This window comes from Odontesthes bonariensis, chromosome 8 (assembly GCF_027942865.1).
Source record: "Odontesthes bonariensis isolate fOdoBon6 chromosome 8, fOdoBon6.hap1, whole genome shotgun sequence".
Lineage (NCBI taxonomy): Eukaryota > Metazoa > Chordata > Actinopteri > Atheriniformes > Atherinopsidae > Odontesthes > Odontesthes bonariensis.
In genome coordinates this window covers 1905117-1929652 of record NC_134513.1, presented here as the reverse complement: position 1 = coordinate 1929652, position 24536 = coordinate 1905117, and the positions used below count along the sequence as shown (strand labels likewise).

Below are 24536 nucleotides of genomic sequence, written 5' to 3'. Positions count from 1 at the left end.
TCCATTGTCCAGGCAAAAAAATTAGGTTTCTTTCGGTTTATTTCTCCAACCACAAGCAAGCAAACAAAGAACAATGGGCCTTTGCCGCCTCTCTTGCCCTGGTAAAAACCCATCAGCCCTCCCAGGTGCCTGCTCATCTAAATAAACTCTCCCAGTGCGCCCCAGCTAACCCGTGCTTTCAAAATAAAAGCAGAATTAAATACCCAAATTCACTCAATGCTAAATATCATAAACAACCAAAAAGGGTGTATTCCCCAAACTAAACCCCCAAAAGATAACTAATAAGTGAACCAAATATTCAAAATAAGAAATAGCTCCTACACCTGGTTTACGGGCGTACCTTCAGGGGAACTTTGGGGGTGTACGCTGCCTCCCTCTTTGCCATCAGAGACAGCTTCTTCATCAGCCACAGGAGGGAAGGAGGCCGGTCGTCTTTGTCATCTTCCTCCTCTTCCTCCTCCTCTCCATCCTTTTCCTCCTCCTCCTCCTCCTCCTCCTGGGAGGTGGTGTTGGACTCGGGGGAGATGAGGTAAATCACCTTACTGACGAACAGCAGGTTCTTGATCACCTGCAGGAGAAGTGAAAGCTTTCCGTCAGCCACCAACATCTGGAGCGTTTCACACCTGAACTGTCCCGGGATCTCCTCCTCACCTGCTCTCCTGACGCCGTGTCCAAGAACTTGGACTGAAGCTGATGGCAGAAGGACAACGCCAGCTCTCTCATCTGGAAGGAGGAAATGTATTTTATTTATACTGCCCTTTACAGACGATCCTTACGGTGTACCAAAGTGCTTTACAGCAGGTAATAAATAAAGAGAAGAAGTAAAAACAAATAAAAACAATAAAAGAACAGTGAAAGCAATAAAATGCAACAAAATCAAATAAGATAAAATAAGATAAAAGCATCATCATACTACTGGGTATTAAAGCCATCCTAAATAAGCAGGTTTTTAGCCTGGATCTGAAGAGGCCCGGGTCAGAAATAAGACGCAGCTGGACGGGGGGCTTATTCCAGAGCCTGGGGGCAGCTTTGGGAAAAGGCTCGCTCACCCCAGGGTTTGTATTCTGACCTGGGCACTTCCAGCAGAAACTGATCTGTTGACCTCAGAGCTCTGCCAGGACTGTTAAAAGCTCAGATAAATACGACGGGGCGAGGCCGCTAAGAGCTTTAAAAACACACATTAAAAGGTTCAAATCAGTTCTATAAAGGACAGGAAGCCGATGGAGGGAGTTAAGAACAGGAGTGATGTGCACACGTCTGTTGGTGTTGGTTAAAGACGGGCAGCAGCGTTCTGCACCAGCTGAAGGCGGCTGAGAGAAGACTGGGAGACGCCCACATAAAGAGCATTAAAACGTCTGACCTCGAACTTATTAGGGTGGCTTTCTCAAGGTCATGACGAGCATCCACAGACAGAGCAATGTGCACCTTTAACAGTGCTGTGACAGACCTGAACCCAGATTGGAATTTCTCAAAAGTTATCCTCAAGAAATGACAGTAAATGGGGGCGCTCGGTGGTGTAGTGGGTACAGCAGGCGCCCCATGTACAGAGGATAATAGTCCTCGTGCAGCTGGCCCCGGTTCGAATCCCGCACCGGACGGCCCTTAATTTAGTTTAATTTATTTATTTGAATAGGGATAATGCACATTAATGAACATCAGTATAAAAACAAATGTAAATATGCCGGATTATAGCTACAAAGCTAGTTTTCATCCGTAGTCCCTAGGCAGGCAAATACACAAGAAAGAAAAAAATATAATATACAATAGAAGCATCACAGGGAATGTTTAGAGTCTAATGGTCACATGACTGGTTTGCTTTCAGCCATAGTTTGAGCTGAGCTCTAAAGCTGATCAGTGCTGCGTGTTATTCCCCCTCTCTCTGCCCCCTGCTTCCTGTCTCTTTTCACTGTCCTATAACAATAATAATAATAATAATAATAATAATAATAAAGGTATAAAAAGCCCCAAAAAATAATAAAAGAAAAAAAGAAGGGACTGTAATTGTATAAAAACAACTTTTTCTAAAACCTTGGAAAGAAAAGGGCAGATTGGAAACGAGGTAAACGAGTAAGGCGCCAGAATGAGACCCTAACAGAACAGCGAGGGATCTCAGTTACCTTCTTGTCCAGGTTGCCGGTGATGAACTCCGTGGCGGTCGGCCGGAACGAAGCGTCTCCTCCGTCTCCTCTCCAAATGGCGACCAGCTGCTCGGCCTGCTGAGCTGCGAACAGCTGCCCGAAGAGCTGCGAGGCGGTCAGCCACACCCAGCAGTGGGGGTGCCTCAGGTGGGCTTCGATGTGAGCTGTTAGGGTTCAGAGAGCATGTCACGTGAGCGTGCATGTGAGCGTGCATGTGAGCGTGCATGTGAGCGTGCATGTGAGCGTGCAGAGGTGCCGCGTGCTCACCCCACATGTGACGCAGCGTCTCCGGAGGCTTGCTGAACTCCAGCAGGCCGCAGTGTTGGCTCAGCTTGGAGATGAGCGTCAGGTAGCTGAACAGCAGCCGGTCGGCCCCCCTCTCGTCCTGCTCCTCCTCGATCTGAGAGAGAGACAAACATTTAGAAACGTGCACACGTTTGATCACGGGGCTCCACTTCGCTCGTGCGTTTTCCTCACATCTTCGTAGTTGTTGGGGTCGATCTCTTTCTGCAGCAGCGGCAGCAGCTGCTCCAGCCGCTGGGTGAACTTCTCCTCCTCCACCTCCACGTACAGGCCGCACATCTGGGTGCCGAGGCGCCGCAGGCTGACCTGGGGGGCAAAGAGGCTTTGAGTTTACCTCGGCGACGCATTCCAGTTTACCTCGGCGACGCATTCCAGTTTACCTCGGCGACGCATTCCAGTTTACCTCGGCAACGGATTCAAATTTACCTCGACGACGCATTCCAGTTTACCTCGACAACGGATTCAAATTTACCTCGACGACGCATTCCAGTTTACCTCAGCAACGGATTCACCGTGTTACTAAGAACCTCAGAGGTTTAAACTCTTTAGCTTTTCTGTTAGCAGCTGTTCTGCATTTCAAACCCGAGATAAAAATAGGCCGATAATACTCTGAATTTAACGTTTTATAAACATACGGCTTAAGTCAAATGATATAAATTCTGATTTCCATTTAGTTCCTAGTTCCTGTTACCACGTAAAGTCAGATTTCGGTTTGGTGCACCTTTTCAGAGTTCAGCCAGGTGTTGACGAAGGAGAACAGGGTGTTCTGGTGGTTGGAGTCCAGCTGGCTGAGCAGGGTCTTGATGGCCACGGCGGCCATTTTCTTACAGCGTGCAGAGTCATCGTTGACCACGACCAGAGCCAGCGGGGCGAAGAACATGCTGCTGTGCGTGAGCAGCAGCCTCTGAGGGACGGAAAGAACAGTCTGAGGTGCCGTGGCTCCACTCAACTTTATTTACAAAGCTCTGTAACACAGCCGTGGCTGAAACTAAGTGCTGTACATGAGTAACAGCATGAAATATAAGAACAATATTAAAACAATAACAGAAACAGAGTCTCATGCCGGGTTAAAAGCCAGGGAATAAAAATGGGTTTTAAAACAGGAGTTTGGCTGCGTCGCTCTGACCGTCTGATTTACGCACCTGAGGGAAGGACTGGAAGATGTACGCCAGCATCTCCAGAGCAGACTCCCGGCCGGTGTCGTGCTCATACTGCAGCTGAGCCACCACGAAGTCCAGGTGGCCTTTCAGCTTCTTCCCCAGCGGGTAGTCCAGCAGGTACTTCAGGTAGATCTGCATCACAAAACGCCTTTTTTTTAGGGCTGGGCGAGTTAACTTGTTAATTATTTAACGCCGATAAATATTTTAATCGCACATTAACGCAGGTTTTCTTTTTATTAAAAAAAATAAAAAAAGTTAAAAAAATTTGGGGGCTTTTGTGCCTTTTAATGGAAAGTTCAGAGAGACAGGAAGCAGGGGGCAGAGAGAGGGGGAACAACACGCAGCACAGGGCAAAGGACTATAGCCTCTTGTACATGGGGCGCCTGCTCAACCCACTGCGCCACGGACCACCCCTGTTTTATTATTTATTTTATTTTGTAAAAGTCTGTTGCTCACAGGCTTTTATTTTGTAAAAGTCTGTTGCTCACAGGCTTTTATTTTGTAAAAGTCTGTTGCTGTCTATGGCACTTTCATTCATATGGCAGCACATTTAAAATAAAGCTAAATGCTAAAAGCTATACACTACTTTTGGATTCATTTTTGGATTCTGCGTACAAATGCGATTAATCGTGATTAATCAGGGAAATCATGTGATTAATTAGATTAAACATTTTAATCGTTGCCCAGCCCTAGGTTTTTTACAATCCGAGTCCCGGCGTTCAGCAGGGAGGCGGCGGTGGCGGCGGCGGGTTCCTACCTGTCGACAGTGGATTCTGATCATCGCGTTGCTGCCGGTCACGGACAGCTTGGCCACTTTTTTCAGCACCTGCTCCATCTCTGGAACGACGAGCTTCCTGGACAGGATGGCCTGGCGAGCAACAGACACACACACACACACGTGTGAGCACGCCGCTTCGGAGGGGCGGGGCCTCTCGTTCCACCTCAGCTAGGTTACCTTGAGCAGGCCGAAGGCCGTGGCCTGGCGCGACTGGTCGTAGATGTCCTCCTCAGCGTATCCAAGCAGCACCTGCAGCTGGGGCTCAGAGATGGCGTTGCTTTTGATGTTCTTCACCAACATCGTCACGGCCTGAGAGAGAGTGGGAGGAGTTATTTTCACACCCAACAGGCAGAGCCGGCCCAAGGCATATGCCAACTATGCGGTCGCTTAGGGCCCCCACGCCACCAGGGGGCCCCAGAGAGCATCGAGACGTTGTGATAAAAAAGTAAATATATACATGAAATTAAAATAACATTGAATAATTTAAACAAAATTGTATTACACCAGAAAAAATAATAATAATTTTGACAAAATACTAATACTAGGTTAATTTATGCCTCCTGTTGGCTGCTGTATTGTATTTATTATTTAAGTATTTAATTGTGATTACAACTTTATTTTTCTGTAAGATAATGTTAATGTCATTTGATTCTATTTTGTATTTGGATTTTGAACATTTTGCACACCATTGCACATCTGAAAGAAATGAAACTATTTAACGTGTTTACGATAAATGCAGTCTCCAGCCTGCTGATGTTACTTTCAAATAGTTAAATTAATGAGCCATACTTATACATCACTCTTTATGTGGAAGTTAATTAAACCATATTTATGAGTTTGCTATCCCTTTAAGGTTAAAAACAAGAATGACACCTGTATAATGTAAGATGATTACAAATAATGCTAATGATTGTGGGTCCGTTACACACAGAACAGTGTAGCCTGTGGAATAATGAGGCATCTGGAGCTGAGGTGATGGTAGGGGGGGCCCAAATAAAATTCTGCTTAAGGCCCCATAAAGGCTTGGGCCGGCCCTGCCAACAGGAAGTATAAACTCTCTGATCCCCGGTCCTGGGATACCTTGAAGCAGTTCTGGACCAGCTGGTAGTTCTCCCCGCGGGCCGCTCCGGCCTTGGAGTAATCCTTCAGCAGGACGAAGAGCTGCTTGGTCAGCTCGCCGGCGTTCTGCTCCACGGCTGGGAGAGGGAACCTCAACAGCCAGGTGAATCCCACCAGAGCCTCTGTGATCACCTGGGGGGGCGGAGATGGGGGAGGGGGAGGGTTCAGGCGGGGTGTAAAAAGCCTGGCACCAAGGGTAGAAAGGCCAACATCACGTGCTTCTACCTTCACGTGCATGGAGTCGAGACATTCGAGCAGCAGCAGGACGAAAGGATCCAGCATCTCCAGGGCCGACGCCTCCGAGGACGTCACCTTGGATTTCTTCAGACTCAGGTGGAGCAGCTGAGGAGGAGATCCACTTTTTTTAGGATACAGATTCGTTCCACCTTAAGATGAAACGGCACACATAACAAAGGAGTGCGCACCTTCAGGCCGGCGTCCACCAGGATGTGCATGTTGGTCCGGCTGCTGACCGGAGCTTTCCGACCTCCTCGCTTTGGCGTGGGCGGCAGGAGCAGGCAGCTGGGAGGGGGCAGCCTGGGATCTGGGGGGGGCTTGACCGACGCCTTCTCCCTGCAAAAGCACACGGGTCACAGGGGGTTACTGGACCGGCAGCTGGCCTGGAGGCGGCAGCTGGCCTAAAGCTGAAGGAAGCAGCTGGCCTAGAGGCAGCAGGCCTGGAGGCAGCTGGCCTAGAGGCAGCAGGCCTAGAGGCAGCAGGCCTAGAGGCAGCTGACCAAGAGGCAGCAGGCCTAGAGGCAGCTGGCCTAGAGGCAGCTGGCCTAGAGGCAGCAGGCCTAGAGGCAGCAGGCCTAGAGGCAGCAGGCCTAGAGGCAGCAGGCCTAGAGGCAGCAGGCCTAGAGGCAGCAGGCCTAGAGGCAGCTGACCAAGAGGCAGCAGGCCTAGAGGCAGCTGGCCTAGAGGCAGCTGGCCTAGAGGCAGCAGGCCTAGAGGCAGCTGACCAAGAGGCAGCAGGCCTAGAGGCAGCTGGCCTAGAGGCAGCTGGCCTAGAGGCAGCAGGCCTAGAGGCAGCAGGCCTAGAGGCAGCAGGCCTAGAGGCAGCTGACCTAGAGGCAGCTGGCCTAGAGGCAGCAGGCCTTGAGGCAGCTGACCAAGAGGCAGCAGGCCTAGAGGCAGCTGGCCTAGAGGCAGCTGACCTAGAGGCAGCAGACCTAGAGGCAGCAGGCCTAGAGGCAGCTGGCCTAGAGGCAGCAGGCCTAGAGGCAGCTGACCTAGAGGCAGCTGGCCTAGAGGCAGCTGGCCTAGAGGCAGCTGGCCTGGAGGCAGCTGGCCTTGAGGCAGCTGGCCTGGAGGCAGCTGGCCTGGAGGCAGCTGGCCTGGAGGCAGCTGGCCTAGAGGCAGCTGGCCTTGAGGCAGCTGGCCTGGAGGCAGCTGGCCTAGAGGCAGCAGACCTAGAGGCAGCTGGCCTAGAGGCAGCAGACCTAGAGGCAGCTGGCCTAGAGGCAGCAGACCTAGAGGCAGCTGGCCTTGAGGCAGCTGGCCTGGAGGCAGCTGGCCTGGAGGCAGCTGGCCTGGAGGCAGCTGGCCTGGAGGCAGCTGGCCTGGAGGCAGCAGGCCTGGAGGCAGCTGGCCTTGAGGCAGCTGGCCTTGAGGCAGCTGGCCTGGAGGCAGCTGGCCTGGAGGCAGCTGGCCTGGAGGCAGCAGGCCTGGAGGCAGCTGGCCTGGAGGCAGCTGGCCTGGAGGCAGCTGGCCGAGACTGGAATCGGTGTGGAAGTGTACCGGTCTCTCTTGGTGAGCAGCGGCAGGCTCTGGCTGACCAGCCCGTGGCTCAGCAGCAAGATGTCTTTGGAGGTCATGCCGCTGTTGACGAGCAGACCCAGGATGAGGCGCCGCAGCACGGCCGCCACCCGGTTACACACCTTCAGGCTGGAGGAGGTCTCCAGGATCTGGTGGGAAGAAAAACAGAAAATATCAGATTCATGAAGTGAATCTTTCCTTTTAACAAACGGCTTTAAAGGAGATGTTCTGTTTCAGTCTTACTGTTTAAAGCTCATTATTTACACACTGTTATTCAGAGGCATGCTGGGTAATATCTGGTCATGCAGCCCTGACATTTAAGGTTTGGCCACGCCCCTCCTCACCTCCTTCAGCGGCAGGATGAGCTTGGTGATGCTCTCCTTGCTGCAGAATCGTGCCAGCAGCTCGTAGGAGTCCATGCTCTTGCTGTGCCGCGCCTCCATCAGCTTGGAGACGATTCCCTTCACCTCCTTCTCCTCGGCCACCGCCCCGAACAGCTCGTTGTTGAAGATCTGATCGAGGAGAAGGAGGGATAAGATGACGAAGAAGTCTGCATAAAGGGGATCTTTCCCAGTTTTAAATGAGCTCAGGTGTTCTTACATCGATGAGCATGCTCATGCAGGGGTCCAGGTCCCCGCTGCTGAGGGTGGGGCTGAGCGCCGTCAGCAGCTGGAACACCGTGAACGTCAGCACGTGCACCTGGGTGGAGGAAACACACACACATCTGGCTCGTCTCCTCCTGCGACAGCATCTCTGGGGCAGTTTGCATGCTGGTGCGCGCTCCTACCTGGTAGCCTTTGAGCAGGACGCCCTGCATCTCTTTGAGCAGATACTGCAGAAACCGGCAGCCCAGAGTCTCGATGATCTTCACCAGAGTTCCTCTGGCGACGTCGCGGATCTCCTGGAAGCGGTTCCTCAGCACCACGCACACCTTGATCAGGATCCTGGATCAGAGGAGCACGCATATTATTATTAACCGACCCGCCCAAACCCCGGGGAACACCCCCGTCTCTGATGGGAGTACCTAAACACCGGAATGTACCAAAACGGACCGGAACGGACAAGAACGGAACGAATTGGACAAAAACGGACCCAGATTTAACACCGGAACGTACCAAAACGGACAGGAACGGTCCGGAACGGACAGGAACGGAACAAATCGGACAAAAACGGACCCAGATTTAACACCGGAACGTACCAAAACGGACCGGAACGTACCAAAACGGACCGGAACGGACAAAAACGGACCCAGATTTACCACCGGAACGTACCAAAACGGACAGGAACGGTCCGGAACGGACAGGAACGGAACAAATCGGACAAAAACGGACCCAGATTTAACACCGGAACGTACCAAAACGGACAGGAACGGTCCGGAACGGACAGGAACGGAACAAATCGGACAAAAACGGACCCAGATTTAACACCGGAACGTACCAAAACGGACCGGAACGTACCAAAACGGACCGGAACGGACAAAAACGGACCCAGATTTACCACCGGAACGTACCAAAACGGAACGGACAGGAACGGAACGAATCGGACAAAAACGGACCCAGATTTAACACCGGAACGTACCAAAACGAACCAAAACGGACAAGAACGGAACGAATCGGACAAAAACGGACCCAGATTTAACACCGGAACGTACCAAAACGGTCCGGAACGGAACGAATCGGACAAAAACGGACCCAGATTTAACACCGGAACGTACCAAAACGGTCCGGAACGGAACGAATCGGACAAAAACGGACCCAGATTTAACATCGGAACGTACCAAAACGGTCCGGAACGGACCCAGATTTAGCCAGATACACATTAAGAACTCTTGTAGAAGTCATCTGTATATGTAATATCCAATGGTTATAACACCAAATGATTCCATAAAATATGAAAAGTTGTTCAAAACGTTACCTTGGTTTAGGTAACTTTTACTAAAATAAAAGCTTAGGCTACCTTTTCAACATTCATGACCAATTACTATTAATTACTGGAAAACATCCATACAAATATCAAAAACACATCAGCAATACCACAATAGTAAAAAACAGTTTGGTGTTATAATCATTGGATATTACATATACAGATGACTTCTACAAGAGTTCTTAATGTGTATCTGGCTAACTCTGGGTCCGATTCGGTCTGTTTCGGTACGTTCCGGTGTTTTGGTACTCCCTCTCTGAAGGCACGGCCGGTGCGTACCCGGGCAGGTTGCCTTCCATGATGTGTGGGGGCAGAGTCTGCATCAGTTTGACCATGGCGAAGGCTATCGGGATCCTCGCCACCTCCTCATCCTTCACGTCCTTCGACTTCACCGCCTTGTGCTCCTCGTCACGCTTCACCTGAAGGAAGCGGCACAGGTTTCAGCACCGCCAACAGCACCGTGTGCGTGCACGTGTGCGTGCACGTGTGCGTGCACGTGTGCGTGCACGTGTGCGTGCATGTGCGTACCTTTGCAGTGAGACACTTGTGCAGGCGTGGCAGCACGCTGTTGTTCACGGTCTGATGGATCGCACTGATCAGGGACTCCAGCTCCTCTCTGCTCTGCGGCAGCCCGCTCGCCACGGCCGCTAATTTAGGAGTCGCCTGCTGCGCTTTGGTTTTAGTGGCCGCCGCGTCTGTGGCGTCCGTCTCCATGGAGACAGCAGCGGAAGCAGCCCTACCATCGATCTCCATCGCGTCATCGTCGCTGGCGTCCGATTCGTCGGCTGCGGCTTCATCTTCTTCTTCCGCTTCGACTGCGACGCTCACAGCTGGTCAAAGGATTTAGTTTTTAAGTACAAATAATCTGAAATAACCAGGGCTGGGCAACGATTAAAATGTTTAATCTAATTAATCACATGATTTCCCTGATTAATCACGATTAAACACATTTGTACGCAGAATCCAAAAATAGCGTATAGCCTTTAGCATTTAGCTTTATTTTAAATGTGCTGCCATATGAATGAAAGTGCCATAACATTTGTTGGGCAAACACACTTTTAACATCAGCATCTTTCTGTAGTTTTTATGTAGAAGCCTCGCTCCACTGTCTGTTTCCTTGAATGACTTGCTGCTATCAGTTGTGTGTTTTGCCTTTAAGTGATATTTTAGACTGGAACTACTACGCTGAGAAGACAATTCAACTTGGCAGAGTTTACAGATGACTTTGGTTCTGTCCACTCCGCCGTCTGGAAGAACTTTAAAATGAAAATGGCCGAGTAAAAGTTCCGTACCCTTCTCCATGTTTGGTGGATCCGCCGATTACTTTCTTTTCCTGTTCCACAGCAGCAGACTTTTACAAAATAAAAGCCTGTGAGCAACAGACTTTTACAAAATAAAAGCCTGTGAGCGACAGACTATTACAAAATAAAAGCCTGTGAGCAACAGATTTTTACAAAATAAAAGCCTGTGAGCAACAGACTTTTACAAAATAAAAGCCTGTGAGCAACAGACTTTTACAAAATAAAAGCCTGTGAGCAACAGACTTTACAAAATAAAAGCCTGTGAGCAACAGACTTTTACAAAATAAAAGCCTGTGAGCAACAGACCTTTACAAAATAAAAGCCTGTGAGCAGCAGATTTTTACAAAATAAAAGCCTGTGAGCAACAGACTTTTACAAAATAAAAGCCTGTGAGCAACAGACTTTACAAAATAAAAGCCTGTGAGCAACAGACTTTTACAAAATAAAAGCCGGTGAGCAACGGACTTTTCAATAATAAAATAAATAATAAAACCTGCGCTAATGCACGATAAAATATTTATCTCTTTTAAATAATTAACAAGTTAACGCGCCCAGCCCTAAAAACAAATGAAAGAATTGACGAACAGCGAGTGGACACCTTCTCTGGCTTTGGCAGCTTCAATTTCTCTGCTGAGGGTCTGATGGTCGAAATGGAACGCCTCCAGCACGGTGATGAGCAAACTGGAGAAAGGGAGGAAAGAGTTAGGAAAGAACAGTCTGTGGAAGCGTCAGGCTTTAAAAGGAAGCCGTGAAAAGCCAACCTGACAGCCAGCTTCTGCTCCGCCTGCCCCGTCTGCAGGATGTGGATGCAGTGCTTCAGGTGGTACAGGTACTTGGACCAGGTGAGCCTGCGGCACACCGCTCCCACCACCTCCACCGACGCCGACGTCATGTTCTCGTGCTGCGGAGCGGCAGAAGGTCAAAGGGTCAAACACACAAAAACAAAACGCTGCCTGCGCTCGGAAGTAGGGATGGGAATTTATAAGATTTTTATGATTCCAATTCCATTTTCGATTCTGCTTAACGATTCGGTTCTTTGTCGGTTCCCTTATCGATTCTCATTTGGAGAAAAAGGACAACAAACCGGTCGATCAGCATCAACTTTGTTTAGTTTAGAAGTAACACGAGTCATGACCTCACAAACCCAACAACGGTGAGGTCCACATTGGTCTATCCTGGCCTGGGTAATTTAACTCTTCCTGCTCTGGTGAAAGGAGAAGCTGGAGGTAGAGGTGAACTGGGGGTAGTACCACCAGCCTCTGGCTCTGAGCCAGTCAGGCTCTGTCTCTCATGATTTCATCTAAATGTAATGCCTGAGAAGGCATTCATTTAACCTTAACCGTTACTAACAGCAGCTTTTACAATCAGGCAAATGGTGCTAACATGATAGGCAGTGTTTGTTTGTTACCTGCAGTGTTAGCCAAGGACATGCTAACGTTGCTAACGTTGCTAACGCTGCTGGGTTCAGATTCACCGACGTTAATCATTCATTCATAGTTATTGCATGTTGGTAGTATTTCCTCCCTTTGGTGAAATATTCACTTTGCAAGTTGCCCTGTTGTCGTCTTTTTTAGGGATGTGGAACCAAACTTTCGAGCGTTTGTACCGCTTGGGCGCCATGTTTACTGTTGGCTGCTGGCTGCGCTGGACTCGCCACGCAACGCTGCGTGGTGACGTCATTCGCGCCCACTGGAATCGATAAGGGAATCGTTTGCAAAATCGCCAAACGATTCCAAGGAATTGAAACACTGCGAACTGGTTCTCAACAAGAACCGGTTTTCCATTCCCATCCCTACTCGGAAGCGACAGCGCGTCCCACCTTGAGCATCTTCTCGTCCAGCAGGGCGGTCATGGCGTACGGCATGATGTAATTCTGAAGGGAGCGGGGCGTCATCGCCACCGTCCCCTCGCTCAGCTGCTTGGCCAGCTTCCTCAGGGCGCGCCCCCGGCGGTGGATCTGCACACACACAGCGCACGTGTCCGTTAGCGGCTGCATAAGGACGGAGGCGGCGGCGGGAGGAGGCGGAGCGTCTCATACCTGGATGTGCTTCATGTGCTCGAAGAAGTCCGACTCGGGGTCGTTGTAGTCGGTGAGCTGCACCAGATCTCTGAACTCCTTCTTGGCGGGGAAGGTTTTCACCAGGCAGGCGAGGACGGTGGTGTAGTCGTGCTGCACGCTCTGCAAACCAGCAAGAGGACAACATTCAGAACCCACTAACTTCACATCAGAGCTTTCAGTTTTAATCAGTAAACATGATGTGCTGCTGGACCTCCGTCTTGCTGCGGAGCCCCTTGTGGACGGCGTCCAGGATGGTGTGCTGGATCACATCCTTATAGATCTGCTCTCCGGCCACCGCGATCTGGCCGATCACGGCCGACAGACACATGGTGGCGTTGTCTGCCAGCGACATGTCCCCGATCTGCATCAAAGGAATCAATCAATCTTTATTTATATAGCGCATTTCATACCACAGGCAACTCAATGTGCTTTACATAAAGACATACTGAAAAAATACAACACAGAAATACAGATGAATAAAAACATCAATCAGGTCAATTTAGCTAACAGTAGGATTGGTATAACTATAACAGAGCAAAAGTAAATTTAGCTAACAGTAAGATTGGTATAACTATAACAGAGCAAAAGTAAATTTAGCTAACAGTAAGATTGGTATAACTATAACAGAGCAAAAGTAAATTTAGCTAACAGTAAGATTGGTATAACTATAACAGAGCAAAAGTAAATTTAGCTAATAGTAGGATTGGTATAACTATAACAGAGCAAAAGTAAATTTAGCTAACAGTAAGATTGGTATAACTATAACAGGGCAAAAGTAAATTTAGCTAATAGTAGGATTGGTATAACTATAACAGAGCAAAAGTAAATTTAGCTAACAGTAAGATTGGTATAACTATAACAGAGCAAAAGTAAATTTAGCTAACAGTAGAATTGGTATAACTATAACAGGGCAAAAGTAAATTTAGCTAACAGTAAGATTGGTATAACTATAACAGAGCAAAAGTAAATTTAGCTAATAGTAGGATTGGTATAACTATAACAGAGCAAAAGTAAATTTAGCTAACAGTAGGATTGGTATAACTATAACAGAGCAAAAGTAAATTTAGCTAACAGTAGGATTGGTATAACTATAACAGAGCAAAAGTAAATTTAGCTAACAGTAGGATTGGTATAACTATAACAGAGCAAAAGTAAATTTAGCTAACAGTAAGATTGGTATAACTATAACAGAGCAAAAGTAAATTTAGCTAACAGTAAGATTAGTATAACTATAACAGGTAATTTGAGTAAACTAACAAAAGCTAACAAACATGGATAAACTTTCCTCTAAGAGGAGGCATTTAAAAATATAACTAATAACAGAACGGTTGATATAATGAATGATAAACATGGATAAGCATTTAAAAAGCCGTTCAATGGTCCATAAATTAAATTAAAGGGGACTTGGGTAAAAAACTTTCATCTGAGAGGAAATATTAAGGTTTATACAGTGATAATAGGTCTTAATAAACCATTTGAATATAACTAAGTTTTCCTCTTAGTGAAGCGTTAATAAGATAAGGGTAGAATGAGAAAGGAAATAACACATTGAGGGAGAGGAGAAAAACCTCAGCACAAAGAAGCAAAAAAAGGAAAAAGCAAAGCAGAGAGGATGGGAAGGAAACCCTGAAACCTGCAGCTGGTAGCGGGTAGCTGCACAGACCCACTGACCTCATAGGTGTGGAAGCAGTTGTATATGATGCAGCTGATGTAGTCCAGGTCCAGAGTCTGCATGTCTTTGACCCTCCTGGTGGCGTCCTGGAAAGCCGTCAGGCGCACGTCGAAGTAGATCTCATCCAGGTGGCGACTGTCGAAGGCGTTGAGCTGGAGACAGAAACGGATAAAAGTTCAACAGAAAGTATTTTACCTCAGAAGCAACTCTGGATGTGAACAGGACGAGAGGAACTCACCTTTGTTGCTAAGTCAGTGATGTATGTGAGAGAAGGCTCCAGATCAGACAGCGTCTGAGCAGAAAAAACAAGGATATTAATAATTATTCTGTTTGGTTAAAGCACAGAAATGAAGGTTTGAATATCAGGACAAATAAAAAGAAATAAGAAATCCAGTTTAATTAGTTTTTGTTTCCTCAAATAATGACAAAAGTTTCCCTAATTTCTCGAGCCTGGTGTGGTCCAGATGATTTAATTTATTATGTCCTGATTAGGGCTGGGCAACAATTAAAATCTTAAAATCTTTCCCTGATTAATCACGATTAATCTCATTTGTACGCAGAATCCCAAAATGAATCCAAAAGTAGCGTATAGCTTTTAGCATTTAGCTTTATTTTAAATGTGCTGCCATATGAATGAAAGTGCCATAACATTTGTTGTGCAAACACACTTTTAACATCAGCATCTTTCTGTAGTTTTTATGTAGAAGCCTCGCTCCACTGTCTGTTTCCTTGAATGACTTGCTGCTATCAGTTGTGTGTTTTGCCTTTAAGTGATATTTTAGACTGGAACTACTACGCTGAGAAGACAATTCAACTTGGCTGTAAATGCAGGAGTTTTTAAAAAAAAAAGTATTTTGAAATGCGTGCTTTTATGTTGAAACAAGTAAAACAGGAAGTAGCGCCGGTTAGCTCCGTTAGCTTCACACCTGTAGCGGTGACGTTACCTGCTAGTTTATCTTTATCTTATCACTCCATGCTTCGTGGTGTTTGCTGTAACTGTGTGAATGTGATGCATTCAGCAGACTTTTAATATAATAAAACCTGCGTTAATGCGCGATAAAATATTTATCGCGATAATAACGAGTTAACTCTCCCAGCCCTACTGATATATTTAACCTTGAAGCTGAAACGTTATTATTATTATTATTGCTGGTGAGTGATCCGTGGTGTTACGGACTCGCTCCACCCATTTAAACACCAGCTGCACCTGGAAGACGGAGGTGAGGGCCTGCCTGGGCAGCCTGTGGTGAATGACGGAGAAGAGTTTGCTGAGCGGCCGCAGGAAGGCGGCGGGCTGCAGGCACCGCCGCAGCAGGTTCTGTACGGTGGCCAGGATGTCCATCTCCGTTTCCTGAAACAAAAAGGCAAAGTCTGATCCCAGTCTGACCTCGTGTTGAAGCGCTCAGCAGCGTGTGGTGGCGGCGGCGGGGCTCACCTGAGGGTTGCTGCCTTTCTGCAGGTACGGCAGCAGCAGCCCGATGAGCACGGAGCTCTGCTCCTCGTCGCTCACAAAGCGGCTGACCCTAACGGAAGGATCAGAGGACACGGTCAGCTGGCGTTTCTGCTGGGGAGGGGGTCCTCGGTGGGAGGGTAAGGGGACCGTAGGGTCCGCAGATGGCCGCCATCTTACCACAGGCAGCTCTCTCGCCGACAACATTGTGTTGATGGTGAAACATTCGAGACATAACTTGCTTAATTCTCGAACGTTTAGGTTATTATAAACATCAAAGTAGTAAGCTAATTATCACACTACAGACGAAGTCCATATTTATTTTTTAAAATAAAAACGTAAATATTTCACGTTTATTTATCCCTTGGGATGACTCCCTCAGGGAAATTCAAGTCCCCAGTAGCTCCAAACACACACATAGGATCTCTATAAATCTAAAATACAGTATAATATAGAATAATTCATATAATATATCATTAATATAGAATTATCTAAAAAAAAAAGTGTAAAAAATAATATAGACTATATAAGATATACAAAGTAAAGAGTTAAATAAAATAAGTTATAGCACTATGGTTGAGTTATTGCCCATAATGCACTACACTTGTGTTAATTACACATTGTATGCACATAGTCTGACCATAAATAGAAAAGATATTGCACAGTAGTGACGGGAATTATTGCACAGATGCCCGAATAAATAAAATATGGCACAGGGTCTTTCAGTATGTAAAATAGTGTAAAATCAGAGTAATGGCGTCGGAGCAGATCACTTAGCGTAACCATGGTTACCTCAGGTTTGACTGTCTCCCGGACATCTCACCCTGTGGTAAGATGGCCGACTTGTGCGGACGTTCTAAACTCAGACGGAACACATCTATGAAGGGGACTCACTTGGAGAGGATGTTGAGCTCTCTGGCCACCTGCGCCCTGAACTTCTTCTTCTTGAGTCGCTCCGTGTTGCGCACGATGCCGCTGAGGTAGCGCAGCAGGGTGCAGATGTGAGGGAGCAGCAGCCTGGAGCCCCGGGTCAGCGACTCTGGAGGCAGAAACAACAAAGCGATCCATCAGTGAGCCCCGAGCCGGCGTCAGAGGGGACGCCACGGCGGGCACCAGAGGTCAAAGGTCAAAGGTCAAAGGTCAAACCTTCAGGGGTGGCGGCGCCCTGCTCGGGCTGTGCCGACACGCAGCCGCGCACGCTGAGCTCGGGCTCCGCCTCGGAGGCCGCAAAGTCCTCCGTCGTGGCGAGAGTCTCGGCGATGTCCATCACCACGGCGACGGTCGCCGGGGAGGCGTTCTTGGCCGAGAGGAGAGCGAAGACGTTCAGGAGGACGCAGCACTCCGGGTGGTCCGGTTTCTGCTTGGCGAGGAGGGGGAAGTACCTGAGGGGGGAGACACGACAAAAGGGTGAGACCGCCACGTCTGGGAAACATCTGGAACAGCTGGGAAACATCTGAAACAGCTGGGAAACAGCTGGAATATCTGGAACATCTGGGGAACATCTGAAACAGCTGGGAAACATCTGGAACAGCTGGGAAACAGCTGAGACAGCTGGGAAACATTTGGAACAGCTGGGAAACATCTGAAACAGCTGGGAAACATCTGGAACAGCTGGGAAACATCTGGAACAGCTGGGAAACAGCTGAGACAGCTGGGAAACATTTGGAACAGCTGGGAAACATCTGAAACAGCTGGGAAACATCTGGAACAGCTGGGAAACAGCTGGAACAGCTGGGAAACATCTGGAACAGCTGGGAAACAGCTGGGGAACAGCTGAGACAGCTGGGAAACATTTGGAACAGCTGGGGAACAGCTGGGAAACAGCTGAGACAGCTGGGAAACATTTGGAACAGCTGGGGAACAGCTGGGAAACAGCTGGGAACCATCTGAAACAGCAGGGAAACAGCTGGGAAACATCTGGAACAGCTGGGAAACATCTGGAACAGCTGGGAAACAGCTGGGGAACAGCTGAGACAGCTGGGAAACATTTGGAACAGCTGGGGAACAGCTGGGAAACAGCTGAGACAGCTGGGAAACATTTAGAACAGCTGGGGAACAGCTGGGGAACAGCTGGGAACCATCTGGAACAGCTGGGAAACAGCTGAGACAGCTGGGAAACATTTAGAACAGCTAGGGAACAGCTGGGGAACAGCTGGGAACCATCTGAAACAGTTGGGAAACAGCTGGGAAACATCTGGAACAGCTGGGAAACAGCTGAGACAGCTGGGAAACATTAGGAACAGCTTGGGAACAGCTGAGACAGCTGGGAAACATTTGGAACAGCTGGGAAACATCTGAAACAGCTGGGAAACATCTGGAACAGCTGGGAAACATCTGGAACAGCTGGGAAACATCTGGAACAGCTGGGAAACAGCTGGGGAACAGCTGAGACAGCTGGGAAACATTTGGAACAGCTGGGGAACAGCTGGGAAACAGCTGAGACAGCTGGGAAACATTTGGAACAGCTGGGGAACAGCTGGGAAACAGCTGGGAACCATCTGAAACAGCAGGGAAACAGCTGGGAAACATCTGGAACAGCTGGGAAACATCTGGAACAGCTGGGAAACAGCTGGGGAACAGCTGAGACAGCTGGGAAACATTTGGAACAGCTGGGGAACAGCTGGGAAACAGCTGAGACAGCTGGGAAACATTTAGAACAGCTGGGGAACAGCTGGGGAACAGCTGGGAACCATCTGGAACAGCTGGGAAACAGCTGAGACAGCTGGGAAACATTTAGAACAGCTAGGGAACAGCTGGGGAACAGCTGGGAACCATCTGAAACAGTTGGGAAACAGCTGGGAAACATCTGGAACAGCTGGGAAACAGCTGAGACAGCTGGGAAACATTAGGAACAGCTTGGGAACAGCTGAGACAGCTGGGAAACATTTGGAACAGCTGGGAAACAGCTGGACAGGCGACACTGACCTGCTGTTCTTACACCACACATGGACGAGTTTCAGCAGGGGGGTGGGGGAGTACGGGCTCTCCGTGGGGAGGCGGCACACCTGCCCGGGAGATAAATAAATCAGTAAAGCGCATCTGTTCGGGTGAGGAAACTGGAAACAGGATGAAATGTAACAGCTGGCCGCAGCACACGCACCTGAGGCCAGACCACCGCCTCAAACACGGCGTCCAGCTCCTCCGGGCTGAAGCCGTACGAGTCAAAGCCGTCAAAGAAGTCCTGGATCCTCAGGATGCCGAGCCTCCTCAGGTTCTTCAGGGGACTGATGCACCCGGCTCGCAGCTGCCACAGTGCACGTGAAAAAGTCTTTAAACGTGCACGGAACAGCAGGACAGGAGAAGACGGGTAAAAAAAAGACGGCTCACCTGCTCCCTGCGGTCCAGGATGGTGGACACGGAGGCGGTGACGCACAGCAGGATCTGCAGCAGCTTGGGCAGGTGCACCTGGATCAGGTGGCCCAGTTTCTGCATCACCACGGTGATGATGTTCAGCAGGCTGTGCTGGCGGCCCAGCGGCAGCACCGCCGCCAGGTCCGTCTCCGCCGCCGCCCGCTGCACCGCAGCCAGGCACGAGCCTGAGGACACGGGACGAGACATTCTGAGTGGAACACATCTCACTTTATCAGAACATCAGGGCAAAGCAGCTAAAAACACATCTATACACCCTCGCCTTCTACTAGTTTTATGGATTTTATTATTATTATTATTACTATTTGTATATTGCATTTGTTGTTTCTCTATTTTATTGGTAAATTCATTTTTCTATTTTTAGTGCTTTGTCTTTGGTTTGTGTCCGTTTCCTCCGAGTAACATGTTCTATTGTGCTCTATTTTGTTGTTCTTGTGGTTGTTTTACTTTATTTACTTTGTATATTGATCTTATTTGTAAAGCACTTTGAGCTACATTTTGTGTATGAAAGGTGCTATATAAATAAATGTATTATTATTATTATAAATACCCCCTCCATACTGTTTGGGACAGAGTGATTACAGCAGCCATCTTTAGCTCTCAGTTTGTCTCTTTAAGTCTCTCCTTCAGCCCACAGAAGGCCGGCTCAGCGTGATGTGAATCAGCCGACCGGCTCGGCCATGTTTCAGCTCTGAGAAATGTTTGGGATCATGTTTCTGGGCTCAGACAGAGAGATGGAACTCTGTCCCAAACATGACGGCGGGTGCTGTAAATAAGGATTCCCGTGCACAGCTTTGGGCCCTTTCTACGTTCGGGAGGTCAGTTTCTACCACAGAGGCGTCCCACCTTGGCCGTGATGGCAGACGGGCTCCAGAAGAAGGTCGATGAACATTCCCAGCTCGTCGGCCTGGCAACCGGCCAGGAAACGCAAGATGATGGAGGAGCGGGTGGCGGCGCTCGCCTTTCCCTGGAACTTGCTGCCAGCTTTGCTGCGCAGACGGCCAAACAGGATCCTGTTTCACACACAGCAAACAAAAGGTTGTTGACAGGCTTTTACCAGCGTTCTTTTTTTCTGAAATATCTAAATTACCTGCTCTATGAATACTTAGAGGGGCCATAATGTCAAAGAATTTACAAAATAACAACCTTTTAAATAATTCAGCTGGTCCCACTAAGCACAGAGGATAAGAGTCCAGATGAACCACAACCTGACTGCTGGCTTTAGCTTCACAGGACAAGAAAACCCCCAAAATTACACAGATTTATGGGGCAAAGAATAAAAAAAAAGCCTGGATGGAGCCTGTAAACACGACCTGTTCTGAACTGTCACAGTAAGTGGGTTATTCTCAGAGAAGCTCCTGCAGGGAGTTCCCAGAACTGTTGGGTTCTGGTCTGCTTCTGTACCTCATCAGCACCGGTATCAGTCCGCCTCTGTGGGACGAGTCCACCACTTCCGTCTCCTCGGAAATGTTGAAATGGACGATCTCCTCTTTGAAGTGTTTGTCATCCAGCAGCCTCTCCAGATTCTCCCTGCACACATGCACACACGTGCACACACGTGCACACACAGGATGAGACAACGAGCAGAACAGCCTCTGAAGCCTGAAGCAGTTCAGTTTCTTTTTTGCATCTTTAAGGCGAGACACGGCGGGCAAAAACAGCGATTTCATGCAGTGGTCAATTTTTAGATTTTGGGCCAGTCTACTCCTTCAATATGTGTTATTTCAAAACATAAATTAAAATGTTTATTTCATCACATTTTGTTTAATCGCGGCAGTACGTTTCGCCCAAATTTACCAAAATGAATTCCCCTATTTAAATCTTTAAATGCCGTTTTCTCAAAATCAGTTTTTTGTATTTTTCCAGTATCAATATCTCAGCCTATGGAGCACCTACTAACACCAAACTTTCCAGTTATACACTTAGCAGTATTCTGAAGATATTTATAGAATGATTTGTTGATAAATCATTCCTGGCCTGATTTATGTGACATTATAATAAAAAATATGGCAAAAATTGCTGTTTTTTTAGGCTATGGGCAGTATATTTTGATTTCCTAGGAAATGAAAGCAGATATCCTGAAATCCCTCTGTAATTTTCTTTTCATTTTGTGTGTAAACAAAATGAAAAAAGAATTTTGCACCTGGCTTTATCATATGTTCAGATCTATCTTCCGGAAATATATGCAAATGTGCGCATATTTAATGAGATAATGCCTCATTTGCATAATTAAACATACAAATTTCTAAAACTTGTAATACATTTTTTTTTCATACTTGTATAAGTAATCAACTGAGGAAGTTTCATGGTGATATCTATTATTTTAAAGTATTACCCTATTCACCTGTAGTGTCTCGCATTAAAAGCAGATTAAACGGGATTTCCATGTAGATTAAAAGGGCAGAAACGTATCGATCAGAGGCCGAAAGACGGTCACCGTGGCAACACGGCTCAGAACAAAGCGCTACACATAGAAGAATCCGTAAGGCCACATTTCCCCGGAGCCAGTCCTCCATGTGCAGTAAGTGAATATCTTAATAACAGCAGATAGAGGCCGCAGTGTGGGACGGCTTCAGCATTCCTGCATCTGTAACCGTAGAGGGCCGACGATGAGGGCCACGAGAGAACGAAGGAGCTCACAATGACCCCTCTGAGGCAGGAGAGCAGTTTATTTTTTTACTCTCCACCTCTGAGGAGGGTTGAAGCCACAGTCTCTAGTTTCTGGACGTCACTCGGTCAAAAACCGGCTGCACCGAGTGAGTCTTTGTGACCTTCTGGTGGGAAGCGAGTCGCCACAGAGGCCCTGAGCAACTTGTCTGTCAACTAATGAGCAACCTGTTGCCAACCGCCAGCATCATCCTGCATCATCCTTTTGTCCTCGGGGGGGGGGGGGGGGGGGGGGGGGAAATCACAGCGGCGGTGGGCTGGTCATCATCTTATTGTTGGATTTCAGCATCGTGGTCGTTTATTGTCGATTATAAATGTAAATGTATTTTATTTCTACAGCCCTTTACAGACGATCCTTACGGTGTAACCAAAGTGCTTTACAGCAGGTAATAAATAAAGAGAAGAAGAGGTAAAAACAAATAAAAACAGTAAAAGAACAGTGAAAACAAAATCGAATAAGATAAAAGTGTCATCATGCTACTGGGTATTAAAATCCTAAATATGTAGGTTTTTAGCCTAGATTTGAATATGATATATGACTATTATTCATATAGAACAGCAGCTGTTAGCTTCCTAGCTAACATCCAGCTGAGTCCAACTACCTGACAATCATTTCCTGGGGGTCACCACTGGTCTCCAGGCCAGCTTAGCTTAGCGTAGTTTAGCGTAGCATAGCATTCTTACTTGTACGGTGCGATGTTGGGGTCCTTGTACGTGAGCACACACTCCAGCGCCACTCTCTGAATCTGCTGGTCCTGATGGCAGAGCAACTGAAACAAAGAGAGCAGGAGATGTGAGAGAAATCTGCTTTTTAAAGCACCGATGACGGTTCGTTGGTTCGTTTAAAGACGGCGGAGCTACCTGGTGATAGAGCTCACTGAGGCTGCTCTCCAGGTAGAGAGCCCGAGGGTTGGTGAACTTGGCGAACAGCTTCAGATGGGCCATGAGCTGTCTGAGAGAGGAAGCGTCACATTAGATTTATTTATTATCAGTTCTGCTTTCAGATGAGCTCAACAGGTGCTTACTTGGCAGCAGCTCTCCTCGGAGGCGCCTTCCTCTGCTGTTTGCTTCCTTCCTCCTCCTCCTCCTCTTCTTCTTCTTTCTCCTCCTCCACCTCCATCCCCGACTCTTCTCCGGCAGCATCGCCTCTCTTCCTCAGGTCCTGAGTCGGCGCCACCAGCAGGTCGGCGGGGAAGAACTCGTTCCTGCCATGAAAACATCAGCTTGTGATACTCGTGCGAACCTTTGGGAAACGCTATTTAAACCCATTTAGGCCGGGAAAGCATTGCCACATTTCCACCTTTAAAGCCGGGGGCGCTGTTGCGTTATTCTACCTTTAAGGCCGGGAAAGCGTACACGTCTTTTTCAGGTAGTAGCGATTGTGAGGAGTTTCTTGGCTTTGATGCTGAAGAACGTGCCGACCCAAATGATGGAGATTTATGGCGAGCACATATGTTTGAGGATGATTTTGAAGGGTTTGAATGTGAGTGGAAGACTGACAATTACCACCGTAATCGACGGAGAGATTTCAACCGCACACCAGGGGTGAAAGTCGGTTTACCTGCAGATGCCACACCGTTGCAGGCATTTAATCATATTTTTACTGAGGAGCTTTGGGCGCATCTCGTTTCTGAGACGAACAGATACAGTGAGCAGGTACTTCAGACTCCAGCTCGAGCAAAGATGGCAAGGTGGTCACACGCAACTGTGCCGGAGATGGAAACGTTTATTGGAATGTGTATGGGCTCCTTGTGCTGCCAGTACGAAGAGATTACTGGCAATAAAATAAATAGATAAATAAATAATTTAAATATAAAATTAAATTTTATTTGATTTTATTACTGTTTTATTATTGAAAATTGTGCTGTTCCTGCACTTTACTTTTTACATTTTCTATTTTCGTGAAGGTGTATGTAAATAAACTCAATTTCCAAAGAAAGCCACAGGTGTAAGCTCTCAAATACTTTTTGAATTTTGTTTCTATCTGCTACAGAGGCTGAGAAATCAATCATTTAGTAGGCGTTGACACAATTGCTGAATTTCCAGAAAAACTTCAGGCTGAGCCCGGCCGGCACCGACCTGATGAAGCGGAGCAGCAGCGGGCTCAGCTCCCGGCTGCGGGGCTCCACCCTCTCGGGCACCTGCGTCATGGTTCGCCACAGAAGGCTGCGGAAGTTGGGGAAGTCAGTCCTCTCGCTGGGGTCAGAGGTCAACTTCAGCTGCTCTAAGAACAGCACCCCGACGTCGCCGCTTTCGATGACGTCGCAGCCCGGCTCGCCCTGCAGGCCCGCCTCCTCCTCATCACTCTCATCTTCATCATCCTCTCGCAGCTCCTTTTCTACAACGACACGCACACACAATCCGTTTACTTTAAGCTAAACTCACGCAGCACCGCCGCCCTGCAGCCAGGAAGCCCCCCCCCCCCTCACCGGCCAGCTCCGCCACCATCTCCAGATGTTCGTGGTAAACCCTCCAGAAGTCCTTATTATCCATCCCTCTGGCATGGCTCCTGTTCAGAGAAGCTAATTAGTGCTAAATGTACTAAAAATGGCCCCTTAGTGTGTCTAAGAGCTGTGGAAATGTTCATCTTACATAAAAGGGAACAAATGATAAAAAAGTAAATTAAATCTGCAGGCCGGTTCCTTCGACACTCACACAAGAAGTTCAATAACGGCGTCCCACAGCGGCCTGAAGTTGACGAACAGCATGGCGATGAGGTAGCGCAGCGGCACCTGAGGGGAAACAGGGAGGCAGCGTCACTGCAGGGGACCAGAGTTCCTTTAGCGCCACATTCAGCAACAAAACAGAACAAAACAAAACCCGGTAAAAGTGAGGAGAG

At 48.0% G+C, this 24536-nt stretch overlaps 1 protein-coding gene across 1 annotated transcript in view; it reads right to left on the bottom strand.

Moving 5' to 3' along the window:
- The window catches only part of utp20 (UTP20 small subunit processome component), a 40272-nt gene that overhangs the window by 1272 nt on the left and 14464 nt on the right, over nucleotides 1-24536 (bottom strand). The window contains exons 18-57 of the mRNA XM_075471288.1: nucleotides 24353-24429; nucleotides 24127-24206; nucleotides 23777-24035; nucleotides 22723-22902; nucleotides 22559-22649; nucleotides 22382-22467; nucleotides 20435-20560; nucleotides 19877-20043; nucleotides 18989-19197; nucleotides 18762-18905; nucleotides 18587-18666; nucleotides 16808-17043; nucleotides 16556-16700; nucleotides 15647-15734; nucleotides 15419-15562; nucleotides 14450-14503; nucleotides 14211-14363; nucleotides 12751-12900; nucleotides 12519-12659; nucleotides 12300-12437; nucleotides 11242-11381; nucleotides 11079-11161; nucleotides 9708-10009; nucleotides 9459-9598; nucleotides 8044-8200; nucleotides 7857-7955; nucleotides 7601-7768; nucleotides 7239-7405; nucleotides 5924-6071; nucleotides 5724-5840; nucleotides 5460-5630; nucleotides 4557-4688; nucleotides 4359-4469; nucleotides 3584-3733; nucleotides 3163-3345; nucleotides 2616-2747; nucleotides 2406-2538; nucleotides 2118-2302; nucleotides 652-723; nucleotides 341-568 (exon numbers count right to left, since the gene is read on the bottom strand). Of these exons, the coding sequence (XP_075327403.1) occupies nucleotides 341-568; nucleotides 652-723; nucleotides 2118-2302; nucleotides 2406-2538; nucleotides 2616-2747; nucleotides 3163-3345; nucleotides 3584-3733; nucleotides 4359-4469; nucleotides 4557-4688; nucleotides 5460-5630; nucleotides 5724-5840; nucleotides 5924-6071; nucleotides 7239-7405; nucleotides 7601-7768; nucleotides 7857-7955; nucleotides 8044-8200; nucleotides 9459-9598; nucleotides 9708-10009; nucleotides 11079-11161; nucleotides 11242-11381; nucleotides 12300-12437; nucleotides 12519-12659; nucleotides 12751-12900; nucleotides 14211-14363; nucleotides 14450-14503; nucleotides 15419-15562; nucleotides 15647-15734; nucleotides 16556-16700; nucleotides 16808-17043; nucleotides 18587-18666; nucleotides 18762-18905; nucleotides 18989-19197; nucleotides 19877-20043; nucleotides 20435-20560; nucleotides 22382-22467; nucleotides 22559-22649; nucleotides 22723-22902; nucleotides 23777-24035; nucleotides 24127-24206; nucleotides 24353-24429 (5766 nt within the window). The remainder of the gene's footprint in view (nucleotides 1-340; nucleotides 569-651; nucleotides 724-2117; nucleotides 2303-2405; nucleotides 2539-2615; nucleotides 2748-3162; nucleotides 3346-3583; nucleotides 3734-4358; nucleotides 4470-4556; nucleotides 4689-5459; nucleotides 5631-5723; nucleotides 5841-5923; nucleotides 6072-7238; nucleotides 7406-7600; nucleotides 7769-7856; nucleotides 7956-8043; nucleotides 8201-9458; nucleotides 9599-9707; nucleotides 10010-11078; nucleotides 11162-11241; nucleotides 11382-12299; nucleotides 12438-12518; nucleotides 12660-12750; nucleotides 12901-14210; nucleotides 14364-14449; nucleotides 14504-15418; nucleotides 15563-15646; nucleotides 15735-16555; nucleotides 16701-16807; nucleotides 17044-18586; nucleotides 18667-18761; nucleotides 18906-18988; nucleotides 19198-19876; nucleotides 20044-20434; nucleotides 20561-22381; nucleotides 22468-22558; nucleotides 22650-22722; nucleotides 22903-23776; nucleotides 24036-24126; nucleotides 24207-24352; nucleotides 24430-24536) is intronic.